Source organism: Gymnoscopelus microlampas, assembly GCF_963454915.1.
Source record: "Gymnoscopelus microlampas genome assembly, chromosome: 12".
NCBI classification, from domain to species: Eukaryota; Metazoa; Chordata; class Actinopteri; order Myctophiformes; family Myctophidae; genus Gymnoscopelus; species Gymnoscopelus microlampas.
In genome coordinates, this window is record NC_139949.1 from 33,827,554 (window position 1) to 33,838,682 (window position 11,129).

Genomic DNA, 11,129 nt, shown 5'->3' on the forward strand with positions numbered 1-11,129 from the left:
TAAACAGAAATGCTGCTATCTTATAAGCATTAGTGAGGAGCAATTATGGAAATATTGTTGAAAATGGGTGAAGTGCTCCTTTTTGGCCATGAGTTAAATCGCACACCCTGGCTCTAGTTGCGGGTGATAATTCTCGTAAGTTAAACCGCACTCTCTAGATGCAAGTGTGTTGCAAGTGATTACTATTAATTTGACCAACGTTTCGACTGTACAGTAAGTTATGCATCTAGAGTGTGTGGCTTCTTCTGATGATCCTAGTCAACACATGTTCTGTTTCTCAAGCTGGAAAGCAAGAGAGATGCCTTCTCTCCAGTCCTGCTGCAGTTCTGCACAGACCCCAAGAACGCTGTCACTGTCATCAGAGGACTTGCTGGCTCGCTTCGTCTTAGTAAGTTTAAATACCTCGGTACACTGTTCTTAAAGACAGGAAATACAGAATTAACTACACACATTTTCACAGAGTTCATGGATTTCAGTCACTCCTGCCTCTTAACTTTGTTCAGTAATAAGTGAAAAATGGTTAATTGTGTGCATGTGTGTGTGGGTGAGTATAATATTATATTATATTATATTATATTATCTTCTCGACTATAACCCGCAAAGGCCCGAGCCACCCTGTATGTGTGTACAGTACCAACTCATACCATACCAGTTGTCCATTTTCCTTCATACTTCATACACAAAAATCACTCATGGCTCTGTCATTTGAACGTTTACTTTCCCACCTTTAAATCTGTCTCCACCTCTAATAATATACCTACATCTTTGCCATTTTCCCCCCACATTTTCTCTCTACCTCTCTCCTGAGTCCCACCCCCCCTTCTCTCTCAGATGTTGCAGCTGGCCTGGCCGCTGTGACACTGTGAGATTTATGACCTTTGGACGCACACACATACACATAGGTTTTTTCTGTATTATTATGTAAGTATAATGTATAAGTGAATGTATTGTGATTTGCAACTTTCTTATGATTAATTCATTGGTACAGTATAAGTTAGGCCTCAGACCTTTACATCAATTCTAATTTTTTGAATCAATGCCAAACCCCAGAAAGGACACATGCATTCAGAAAACAGAAAACGCCATACCCCTGGTTATATTTCACGCACGCGCGCACACACACGTTTAGTTAGGTAGACATCCTAACATTATGTTGTACGTGGTAGTGAAAGGACTTACATCACATTCATTGCAGTTGTAGGCTGGCTCATTCTTCACTTGGCTCTGGTAAGAGAGATCTTCTTCCCTGCAGCCACCAGCTGGTCTCGTTAGAATCATATGTTTGATGGACTGCAGGAGAGAGTGCCTGAGAAAGAAGGACACAGCACGCACATTTGTTGTGTACAAGTCAGAGGTTTTATTTCAGTCCAGTTCCATTATAATTCAGATGAGTTCATGTAAAAATACTCCAGTTCGAGATTTCCCAATTATTATTTCAAAGAAGCTCAGTTCATTCAACAAAAATACTCCACTTCAGGGTTTCCTGGCTATCCAACAAAACAAAAGTCAAAACAAGAAACAGTTCAGTTATAGGTCACATATTATACTCCTTTTCAACAAGTCAGGTCTCTGAGGTCCCCAAAAAATGTCTTTGAAGTTGTTTGCTGGAAATACCACCAGATTATGCATTCTAGCATGCCAAAGCTGGGGCATCCGGTTGGCGCAGGGGAGAAGTTCCTGCCCACCACCGTGGTTTGATCCTTCCACGGTGCCTCCGGCTTGGCCGGGCACTCCAGTGACCACAGCTGGCTGTGTTCATGGGTTGGAAACCAGCAGGGAAGGACGATATCTGTTGCTGCAATAGTGACTCCAGTCTACAGTTTGGTTCTAGTGTGTCTTTGAGAAGCCTGCTTAATACTTAGTCACAACGGTGTAAAAAGCCAGGGGACAAAGAGGGGGCCCTGGTCCGGGCACCTATTTCTGCAGGGAGTGGGACTTGCTATTTGTTAAAGGTATCCTGGAAAACTCCTTGCTGTCAGGTGGCACATCATGTACAGTATACTGGAGGAGACATGTCATAAAAAATAAACTGATAACCAGTAAGATATGTTATTATTTATCACTTATATAATCATCACAGTAGTAAATGTAATGTATTTATAACAACAATAGATAATTTCAGATAAACATGATGAATGCCTGCAGCAAACAAATACATGTCTTGATTTTGTTTGCATTGTTAAAAAAAAGAAATGTAAAAAGGGAATTGGTTTTGACCAGGTCCTATTTGATCAGTATTTATTACTAACGCCATCGTCATCTGTCATTTTCAAACCCTCACCCCTGTCAGACCTAGGCCTGTTCTCGACTAAATCTCTGGTGGAGGCCAACGCAGAACATGCAGTGGAAGTGAGGACTCAGGTGCAGCAGCCTGCTGATGAAAACTGGGACCATGGTGGCAAAACACAGACATGGCCGTGTGAGAGCAGTCGGTCGCACACTACCGTTGCCAAATATGCCCAGTACCAGGCCTCCAGCTTCCAGGAGAGCCTGGAGGTAGGCATTTCACTTCCTAACACACTAGCACAGGGGTCTTCAACGTTTTCAGGCCAAGGACCCCTTAGCTGAGAGCAAGATAAAGCAGGGACCCCCATTATATATTGTGTAAAATATTTATTTTTTCATAGATTTCATAGGCAGCTTCATAGACTTGTTTCACAGCACTATCATGTTGGATTCATGATAATGTGTATTTCCAGACATTTAACCATGTACTTAAACAATACTTAGTAAACCTGACCTTTCACTCTGTACTTAGTCTGCTCTTTTTTTCCCCCTATACCAAACCACTTTGCCAAAAATATCAGATCTACAAGCGCACAAAGCCTTGCAGCGCGAGGCGTTGTGTGCTTGTAGATCTGCTATTTTTGGCTAAAGTTCTCCTCAGAATAGGGATGTTTAAAATGGTTAATGTAAAAATCCCATGCAGATTTGGCGGACCCCCTGTAGTAACTCTGAGGACCCCCTACCCGGACCCCCTGTTGAAGACCTCTGCACTAGCATCACTATTCTGGGAGCAAACAGAAAATGGCAGATTTAAAAGCTCACAAGGCATTGTGTTGCGACGCGTTGTGAGCTTTAGATCGTCAACTAATTATAAGGCCCTTGGGAATATGGTCAACCAAGTGTAGGATTTAAGTGGTTAAAGGCAATAGTAAAGGTAAGAGCATAATATATAATACAGTAGTAAGTTTAACCCATAAAGACCTGAGGCCGATTCTACAAATGCCTTCTAAACTAGTAATTCTCAAACGTTTTTGTGCCAAGGAACCCCAAATTGATATATATTTGGCCGCGGACCCCCATCTGAAAAGGTTATGTGCCTAAATATTCAACATCAAACACTTGTAACGTAAAAAAGAAATAGCAGAGCTTGTATATCTGCTATTTTTGAATAGCCAACACTAAAATCTAAAATGACACAGATGCTTTCCCATTTTTAATGGGTTAATGCAAAGGCAGGGGATACTAAGTCATCTGACCCTTTGAGTTCTACGCCAAATGTTTGTTGATTTGGTGTGGTTAAGATTTTGGGAAAGAATCACCATGCAGTGCCCTAGCCTGGCATGGCCAGACTAATATTAGCCTGGCGTAGCCAGACTATATCACTGCGTGGATATGAGTCTGGTGCTTCCATGAGGACGTTTTTTTCCCCAAGGGGCGGGATCAAAACAATGGCCCTCGACGCAATTGGTTAGACCTACAACCAACTACCAATTACAGTCTCCCATATTCGAATACTGGGCCCTGATTGGTCACCCACGTCTTCTGGAGCAGGAAATGGATTCTCTATGGAGCGGTGCCAGACCCAAAATGGCAGAGTGCAATTTTTTTTTGCACTCGCAGATTCGTCTGGTCCCCCAGGCTAGACTAATATCACTGCGTAGATATTAGTCTGGAATCTCTGTGTGGAACCTGCATTTCCAAGGGGCAAATACAAAAAAATGCCTCTGGTGATAAACCCGCCCCATATTTGCATACTGGGCCCTGATTGGTCCCTCACAACTTCGGAGGGAGAGAAATCCAATTTCTATTGAGAGGGGCCAGACCTAATCTGCCACAGATTTTTTTTTTTTTGCAATAGCAGATTTGTCTGGAACCAGGCTAGCAGTGCCCTGAGATCAGTTTGGGTTTCTACAGAGTGCCCAGTGGCTTAATAGCATTTTCTTTACCAATGCTGTCCGACAGCTGGAATAACCGCTGCCAAGTGTTAACAGAACACTTGTTCTTTAAGGCCTACTTTCTACTAATGTTATGCCTTGGCTGCCACTCTCAACTAAGCTCACCTTTAATATGTTTATAGGAGGAGAAAGAGAGTGAGAATGAAGAGGAGGGAGAACAAGTCACATCCTCAGATCCATCAGACAGTCCTACCACAACCACCACTAAAACCAGTCCAACCCTAGCAGACAGTAAAGGCAGTGACCCCTCCACCACCAGTAAAGGCAACCCAAATCCTCTCTCAGACCATTCCGACCCCGACCACGACCCCAACTCACCCAGGTTAGTTCCTATGGTTGTTATTAGGGCTGTGCGATACTTTTGCCCATGAACGATTATTGAAAGAAAAGAATAATAGTGAAAAGAGACGATATACAAGCTCACAACACGCCATATCACGACACGGTGTGAGCTTGTAGATCGGCTATTTTTACACGCCACTATGAATTTTAACACAGGGTCAAGTGGTTAATCTGACTAATCGGTTTAGTCGATTATAAAAAATCTATTAGAATGTTTTTGTGACGATTCGATATAAGGAAACAAAAATATATATATTGAAAAAACGTGCAATATACGTTTCAATATATTTTCAGTTAATTGCCCACTGCCAAGCCCTAGTTGTTATGTTCACAGTTACCATATCATTGAGTGGATCTGATGTTTGCATATATTAACTCAAACAAACTCTATTCTCTTTTCTCAAGCCTGGAACAGAAACTAGCTGGGGGTAAGATCATAAAATTTGGGACAAACATCGACCTCTCTGATGCTAAAAGGTGAGATCATAGTGAAGCGTGTGAGAGCCATTGCCGGTCATTTCAAGCTTCATGTGTGCGTACGTGCGTGTATGTATGTGTGTGCATGTGTGTCTGCGTATGTGCGCCATAGACCCATTGGACCCATTGGTTTCTACAAACCCGTTTTGAAGGTTCTAGTTCAGTGAAAAATGATCAGTGAGTGCAACCGGAAACTGTGTGCTATTGCTGTGAAGGGGAGCGAGCCCCGGAAGCATACCCTGCTTTAACATCAATTGAAAATTAATGGGACCATAATTTACACATTTATTTACACAAAGTTCCCATTCACTTTGATGGAATGATCGTTTTTCTGCAGCCACAGGAGGGCAATTAGCACCACCTGCTGGGTCATTAATGACAACTGCAGCAATTTCATTACTGCAACATTGGTTTAATTCTGAACAGCGAAACCTTTGCGCTTGGTGTGTGTGTGTGTGTGTGTGTGTGTGTGTGTGTGTGTGTGTGTGTGTGTGTGTGTGTGTGTGTGTGTGTGTGTGTGTGTGTGTGTGTGTGTGTGTGTGTGTGTGTGTGTGTGTGTGTGTGTTCGTGTTCGTGTTCATCAGGTGGAAGCCCCAGCTACAAGAGCTGTTGAAGCTGCCAGCCTTCATGCGTGTGGCATCCAGCAACAATATGCTCAGTCACGTTGGCCATACCATCCTGGGTATGAACACTGTCCAGCTCTACATGAAGGTCCCGGGAAGCCGCACACCAGGTTAGCTTCTGTCCATCATCACACTGTAAGGTTTGGAGAGTGAATTTAACTCTGGAACCTTTACGGATATTTATTTTGATGTGGAGAGGGGGGGTGGTGTCTGCAAGTGTAAGTGAAAACATTGCTTTCTATATTTATTTGTTAAAGTACACTGGGTGCATTTCCCTTTCAGGTCATCAAGAGAATAACAATTTCTGCTCGGTCAACATTAACATTGGCCCAGGTGACTGTGAATGGTTTGCAGTCCATGAGCACTACTGGGAAGCCATCAACAGCTTCTGTGAGAAGTGAGTGAGCAATCAATCAATCGTCAGTGTTCATAAGTGCAACACTGCTTTCACTCCAGACTTCATAAATGATCTGCATACATTAATTGTTTTCCCTCAGGCACGGAGTGGACTACCTAACAGGGTCCTGGTGGCCAGTTCTGGAGGACCTGTACAGTTCCAATATTCCTGTGTACCGTTTCATCCAGAGACCAGGGGACCTAGTGTGGATTAATGCAGGGACAGTGCACTGGGTCCAGGCAGTGGGCTGGTGCAATAACATAGCTTGGAACGTCGGGCCACTCAATTGTAAGTTACTAAATATGCCAAGCGGTACCGAACAAAAGAATGAAAGGAAGATAAGGCTTTCTATGCATGTTTTGGCCTTTTGCCTCACAACTTACAAACAAAACTACAATCGTTGCCCTAGCCTTAACATTGCTTATTATGTTGTCTATGGGAGGCCTTGCTACTGTGTGTCATCTTTGTCCTGGCAGCCTACCAGTATCAGCTAGCTCTGGAGCGCTTTGAGTGGAACGAAGTCAAGAAGGTCAAGTCAATCGTTCCCATGATCCACGTCTCCTGGAATGTGGCCCGTACCATCAAGATCACCGACCAAGACACCTACAAGTTGATCAAGTAAGCGGTGTGTGTGTGTGTGTGTGTGTGTGTGTGTGTGTGTGTGTGTGTGTGTGCGTGCGTGCACTAGTGTGTGCGTGCACGTGCTGTGTCTCCCTCACAACCTGCTTTTCCCTCCTTCTTTCTCAGGCACTGTCTCCTGCAGTCCATCAAACATATCCAGATTCTAAGAGACCAGCTGGTGGCTGCAGGGAAGAAGATCTCCTACCAGAGCAGAGTGAAGGATGAGCCAGCCTACTACTGCAATGAATGTGATGTAAGTCCCACCTGATACTGCTTTCACTACAAAAAAATAATATCAACATCACTAAATATCAACCGTATGAAAACTGTGTTTGTGCAGTTAGAGGTGTTTGACCTGCTGTTCGTGACCAGTGAAAACAGCAGCAAAAAGACCTATGTGGTGCACTGTGACGACTGCGCCCATCGCAAGAGCCCTTCCCTGGCAGGAGTGGTGGTGCTGGAACAGTACCGTATGGAGGAGCTGATGAGAACCTATGACAGCTTCACTTTGGTCAGTCTCACACCCTGCTGATGCACTCTGCTAGTAGTGGCTCAGTCAGCACTGCAGTGCCTTTTCAAGAAACGTTCCCATGCTAGTTGTTCAGTATCTGTACTTGTAACATCCAGACACACATAACCAACATTACACTCAAGTTGCTGTAAAAACAAGTACAAAGGCCAAGCGAGAAAGATTACTCATAATTTTGCTGGTGTGAGTCCTCATTAACACACACACACACACACACACATACACACACACACACACACACACACACACACACACACACACACACACACACACACTCACACTCACACTCACACTCACACTCACACACACACAAGAACACGCACGCACGTCGCACGTACATGAACATGCATATTTTAAGTACAAGGCTACCAGCTGAGCAACATGTGTTTCTTCCCCTCAGGCTCCAACACCCATTTCAAAGTGAAGTCTCCATATTGGATTGAAGAAAGCGTCAGCCATAACCAAAACTCCTTCTTAACAGCAGCACAAACGATGTCTCCAAGGCACTCTATTACTGCAACTGCTTTCAGAACAGCCAATCATGTTTACTCAACATTGTTTACATCACACAATAAGGTATGGACTCTCAGCCAATTCAATTTTTTGCGCACTGTCTTCCCCATACCAGCTGCTGATTGGACTTGTCTTGAAATAGAATGACTAGACTGGTACTACTCATGAAAAGCATGTTAGACATGTGAAAAGAAAAAAATTAATGTGAGCATTCCAAGCACTGGAAATCAGGTCATGTTCAACGGGCACTGCTGTGATTCAAAAGCATCAAGTAGCCGGTTTTGTGTATTAATTCAGGTACTTTTATGCAAATCCACTTAATCCAGTCCAACTTTTTTATACCAATCTAGTTGTTCTATGTGTCCATGAATTTGCTGTGATTGTATGGTACCAGCAGGGGAATCGCTGCGAAGTAGCTGGCTGTCACAATGGCATCATACTGGTTCCTATTTTCTTTCGTATTCAGGTACGCCCTTGTCTGTATAACCTACTCTTTGAGGTGCTACTCCAATCTTATTTATTCTGACTTAGATATTTCAAAAGTTTTACCAGCCTAGAAGTACACCACATTGGCCTTGTGAACTGTATTTAGAAAAGAGGTAATTAGATGATTGAACACACACACACACAAATGTTTTATGTAAGTATTAAAAAAATAGCGATTCAAGAATTTTTTCACTTTCTCTAAGATACGGGTTTACTAGAGGACTAATATGGTTTCATTCTTAGTTGGAAATCTTGTAGAAATGTGGTGATTTTTTTTTTACATAATCCGAAATTGTCTTGGTACAATGATCTCAAAAGTATGATCCATTATATATTTTTAGTTTTTTCTTGCGATAGGGAATATTCTCCCAATGTCATACCTCTTTTGGATCCATGTCTTTCTCTCTGGATTACAGAGAACGTAAATATGTGTAAATTGTGACTTCATATACTGTTCATATACTGTATACACTGACGTGCACAGGGGTGCCAAGGTGGATAATCACCCCTACCCTTTTTGTTTCGGGTGTCCAAGTGAGCAGAAATGACCTATGGAACATGCAATCATCTCTAGAGCAAAAGCCGTGAGGGGAAAGTCTAATCATCAGACATCATGTTTAATTATGGTAGCCTTAAGGGACAAATAATAGCTGATGTCACCGTCATGCATACCAGAGCTTTGGCCTGTGATTTACGTTTTCTTTGAAGTCCTAATGTCCTATTTTTGTCAGTAACTTTTGTGTTAACTTTGAATTGAAAAATATATTTTCAACTTTTTTCATTCTATAATTACTGGCAATACTAATGCATTTTACCGTAAAGTATTCCTTTCCATTCAAGGATTTTTTAAAAATATTTTATTTCACAACAAACCTTTTGGAGCTTAAACATGCATTCAAATTGATGACTGTATATGTCATAATTTGGTCTGCAGTCTAATAATATGGTTTTATGGGTGGGGCTAGTTTGGGTCTTCATGATTTTTGGAAATAAGATATATTTTCAGGTCCATACAAATTAACATTAAAGTTTTCTATCAGTCTTTTCCCTTACGATGTGCCCTTTTCAGATGTTTTGCCCTAGCTCTTGCTAAAGGACCATACCGTTGTCATTACATGTCACATCTTCACATCTTCTGCCATATACCATACATAGACACAGCATAATATAGCATTATTTATAGATTTTGCCTTTGTTTGACGTTTTTTTCCTAAGGGTTAAAATGAATCTTTTCTCCAGGGACTATTTTTGACAAGACTTTTCAAATCAGTCCACCTTTAACCACTTGAACCCTATATTTTAACCACTTGAACCCTGGGTCCCCCAGGGATCTGTATTTGGTCCCCTCATTTTGTCCCTCTGCACCAAATATCGTCACTGAAAATAGCCGATATACAAGCTCACAATGTGTCAGATCAGCTATTTTCGATTAATGTTCTATTTGTAACGAATGTTTGCCTATTGTAATGGCATGCCCAGAATAGGGATGCGAGGGTTCAAGTGGTTAAAATGCATTGAAAAGTAAAATAATAAATAAAAGCGCAATAAAGTTCACTGTGTTGAATTGCTTCTCAAATAGCTCTCAAGCTAGTTTTAGTTCAAAGGGGTCAAATTGATTTTCTTAACGTACTGAAATTAATGGTATCCAATGGCTTCCTTGAAAATCAGTCAAACTATGGTATGCTTTGGAAAATGGTCAGCATTAATGTCTAAGTATACTGTGAGTTGTACTCAATGGGTTAAGCATGCCAGACCACCGGTATGGTCCTTTAGGTCTGTGCACACCACTTACTGTATATATTTGTTTTCAGGTCTACTAGAAGAGTTTCTTAACTGAAAATCTAGTTTGTATATGTGAAATGTGTTTTACATAAGTCCAGCAAAGTTATCTTTGGTGTGGTTGCTGTAATACACCTGTAATACATGAGATATCTTTTTTCACTTTTAATTATTACAGTGGGAATATCTTCCCAAATTTATACCTCTTTTTGTTGCTGTTTGCTTTCTTTTTGACTACAGAGTAAAGTAAGAATTGTAAATTGTGACTATTCATACTGTATATGGTTGTTTTCTTAAATATATTTATTGCATATTGATAGAACTTTCACCTGATAAGGGGCTGAAAGATATTTTAAAATTTGACAATTGTCACAATATTTGGATAGGGGGCGTGCAATCAGGGGGAGGTTTAATTTTCATGGTGCTAGACCCCTCCTTGCCTCACCATCCCCTCATTAAACTGCATAGAATGATGTATGAAGATAAGTCAATGAATATAACTCAAACCAACAGGTTGGTGCTTAGAACCATGTCACTTCTGTTTACTGGTCAATTAAATGGAATGATGTCTTTGTACTGTATCAAACCGATAACACAGAACCTTTTTCTTTTTGTTTTGTACATTGTATGAAACTTGTGAGGCATTAGTGGTTTTATGATGAACTTTAGCAGTAGTTGTAACTCTTGACACTTTTGAGAGAACTCTTGAGACTTTTAGGGATGTGATTTTTAACGGTGTCGAGGTTAAGTTTGTTTTGTGTCTTGTCCTCATATGTATTATTTGAACTAGGGCCGGGCAAGTATAAAATAGGGTTTAAGTGATTCAAACCAGGATAAGACTTGTGATATCCCAAATCCCAGACGATATCTAGTCTAATATCTCAATATTGGTATAATACCGATATATTGCCCAGCCCTAATTTGAACATTGTATTATTGCTCTTCTCCCTCTTGACTGCTTTTTTTAATTTATGCTGCACTCACTTGAAAAAAATGGAAAAGAAAAAAAAAACTCATAGAAGAGAACATGAGCCAGACCTCTCTTAAATTCCTCTGTGATTTTTCTGTGACATATTGTATTGTTGTTAAGGAAGATAAAATGTTTTGATAAATTCTTTAAGAATGGGTATTGGTCTTTGACTGCTTGAATGAATGCTTGTTCCTGTCTTACTCGCCGACAG

At 41.2% G+C, this 11,129-nt stretch overlaps 1 protein-coding gene across 4 annotated transcripts in view; it reads left to right on the forward strand.

Annotated features, from left to right (window-relative positions):
- Window positions 1-9,460, forward strand: part of kdm6bb (lysine (K)-specific demethylase 6B, b) — a 29,504-nt gene extending 20,044 nt beyond the window's left edge. For all 4 annotated transcript variants that reach the window (XM_084073434.1, XM_084073433.1, XM_084073436.1 and 1 more), the window contains 11 exons: window positions 283-388; window positions 2,291-2,496; window positions 4,304-4,503; window positions 4,929-5,000; window positions 5,585-5,733; window positions 5,906-6,020; window positions 6,121-6,308; window positions 6,497-6,638; window positions 6,768-6,894; window positions 6,982-7,152; window positions 7,571-9,460. In XM_084073434.1, the coding sequence (XP_083929560.1) occupies window positions 283-388; window positions 2,291-2,496; window positions 4,304-4,503; window positions 4,929-5,000; window positions 5,585-5,733; window positions 5,906-6,020; window positions 6,121-6,308; window positions 6,497-6,638; window positions 6,768-6,894; window positions 6,982-7,152; window positions 7,571-7,594 (1,500 nt within the window). In that variant the 3' untranslated portion in view covers window positions 7,595-9,460. The remainder of the gene's footprint in view (window positions 1-282; window positions 389-2,290; window positions 2,497-4,303; window positions 4,504-4,928; window positions 5,001-5,584; window positions 5,734-5,905; window positions 6,021-6,120; window positions 6,309-6,496; window positions 6,639-6,767; window positions 6,895-6,981; window positions 7,153-7,570) is intronic.
- Window positions 9,461-11,129: the final 1,669 nt, after the last annotated feature.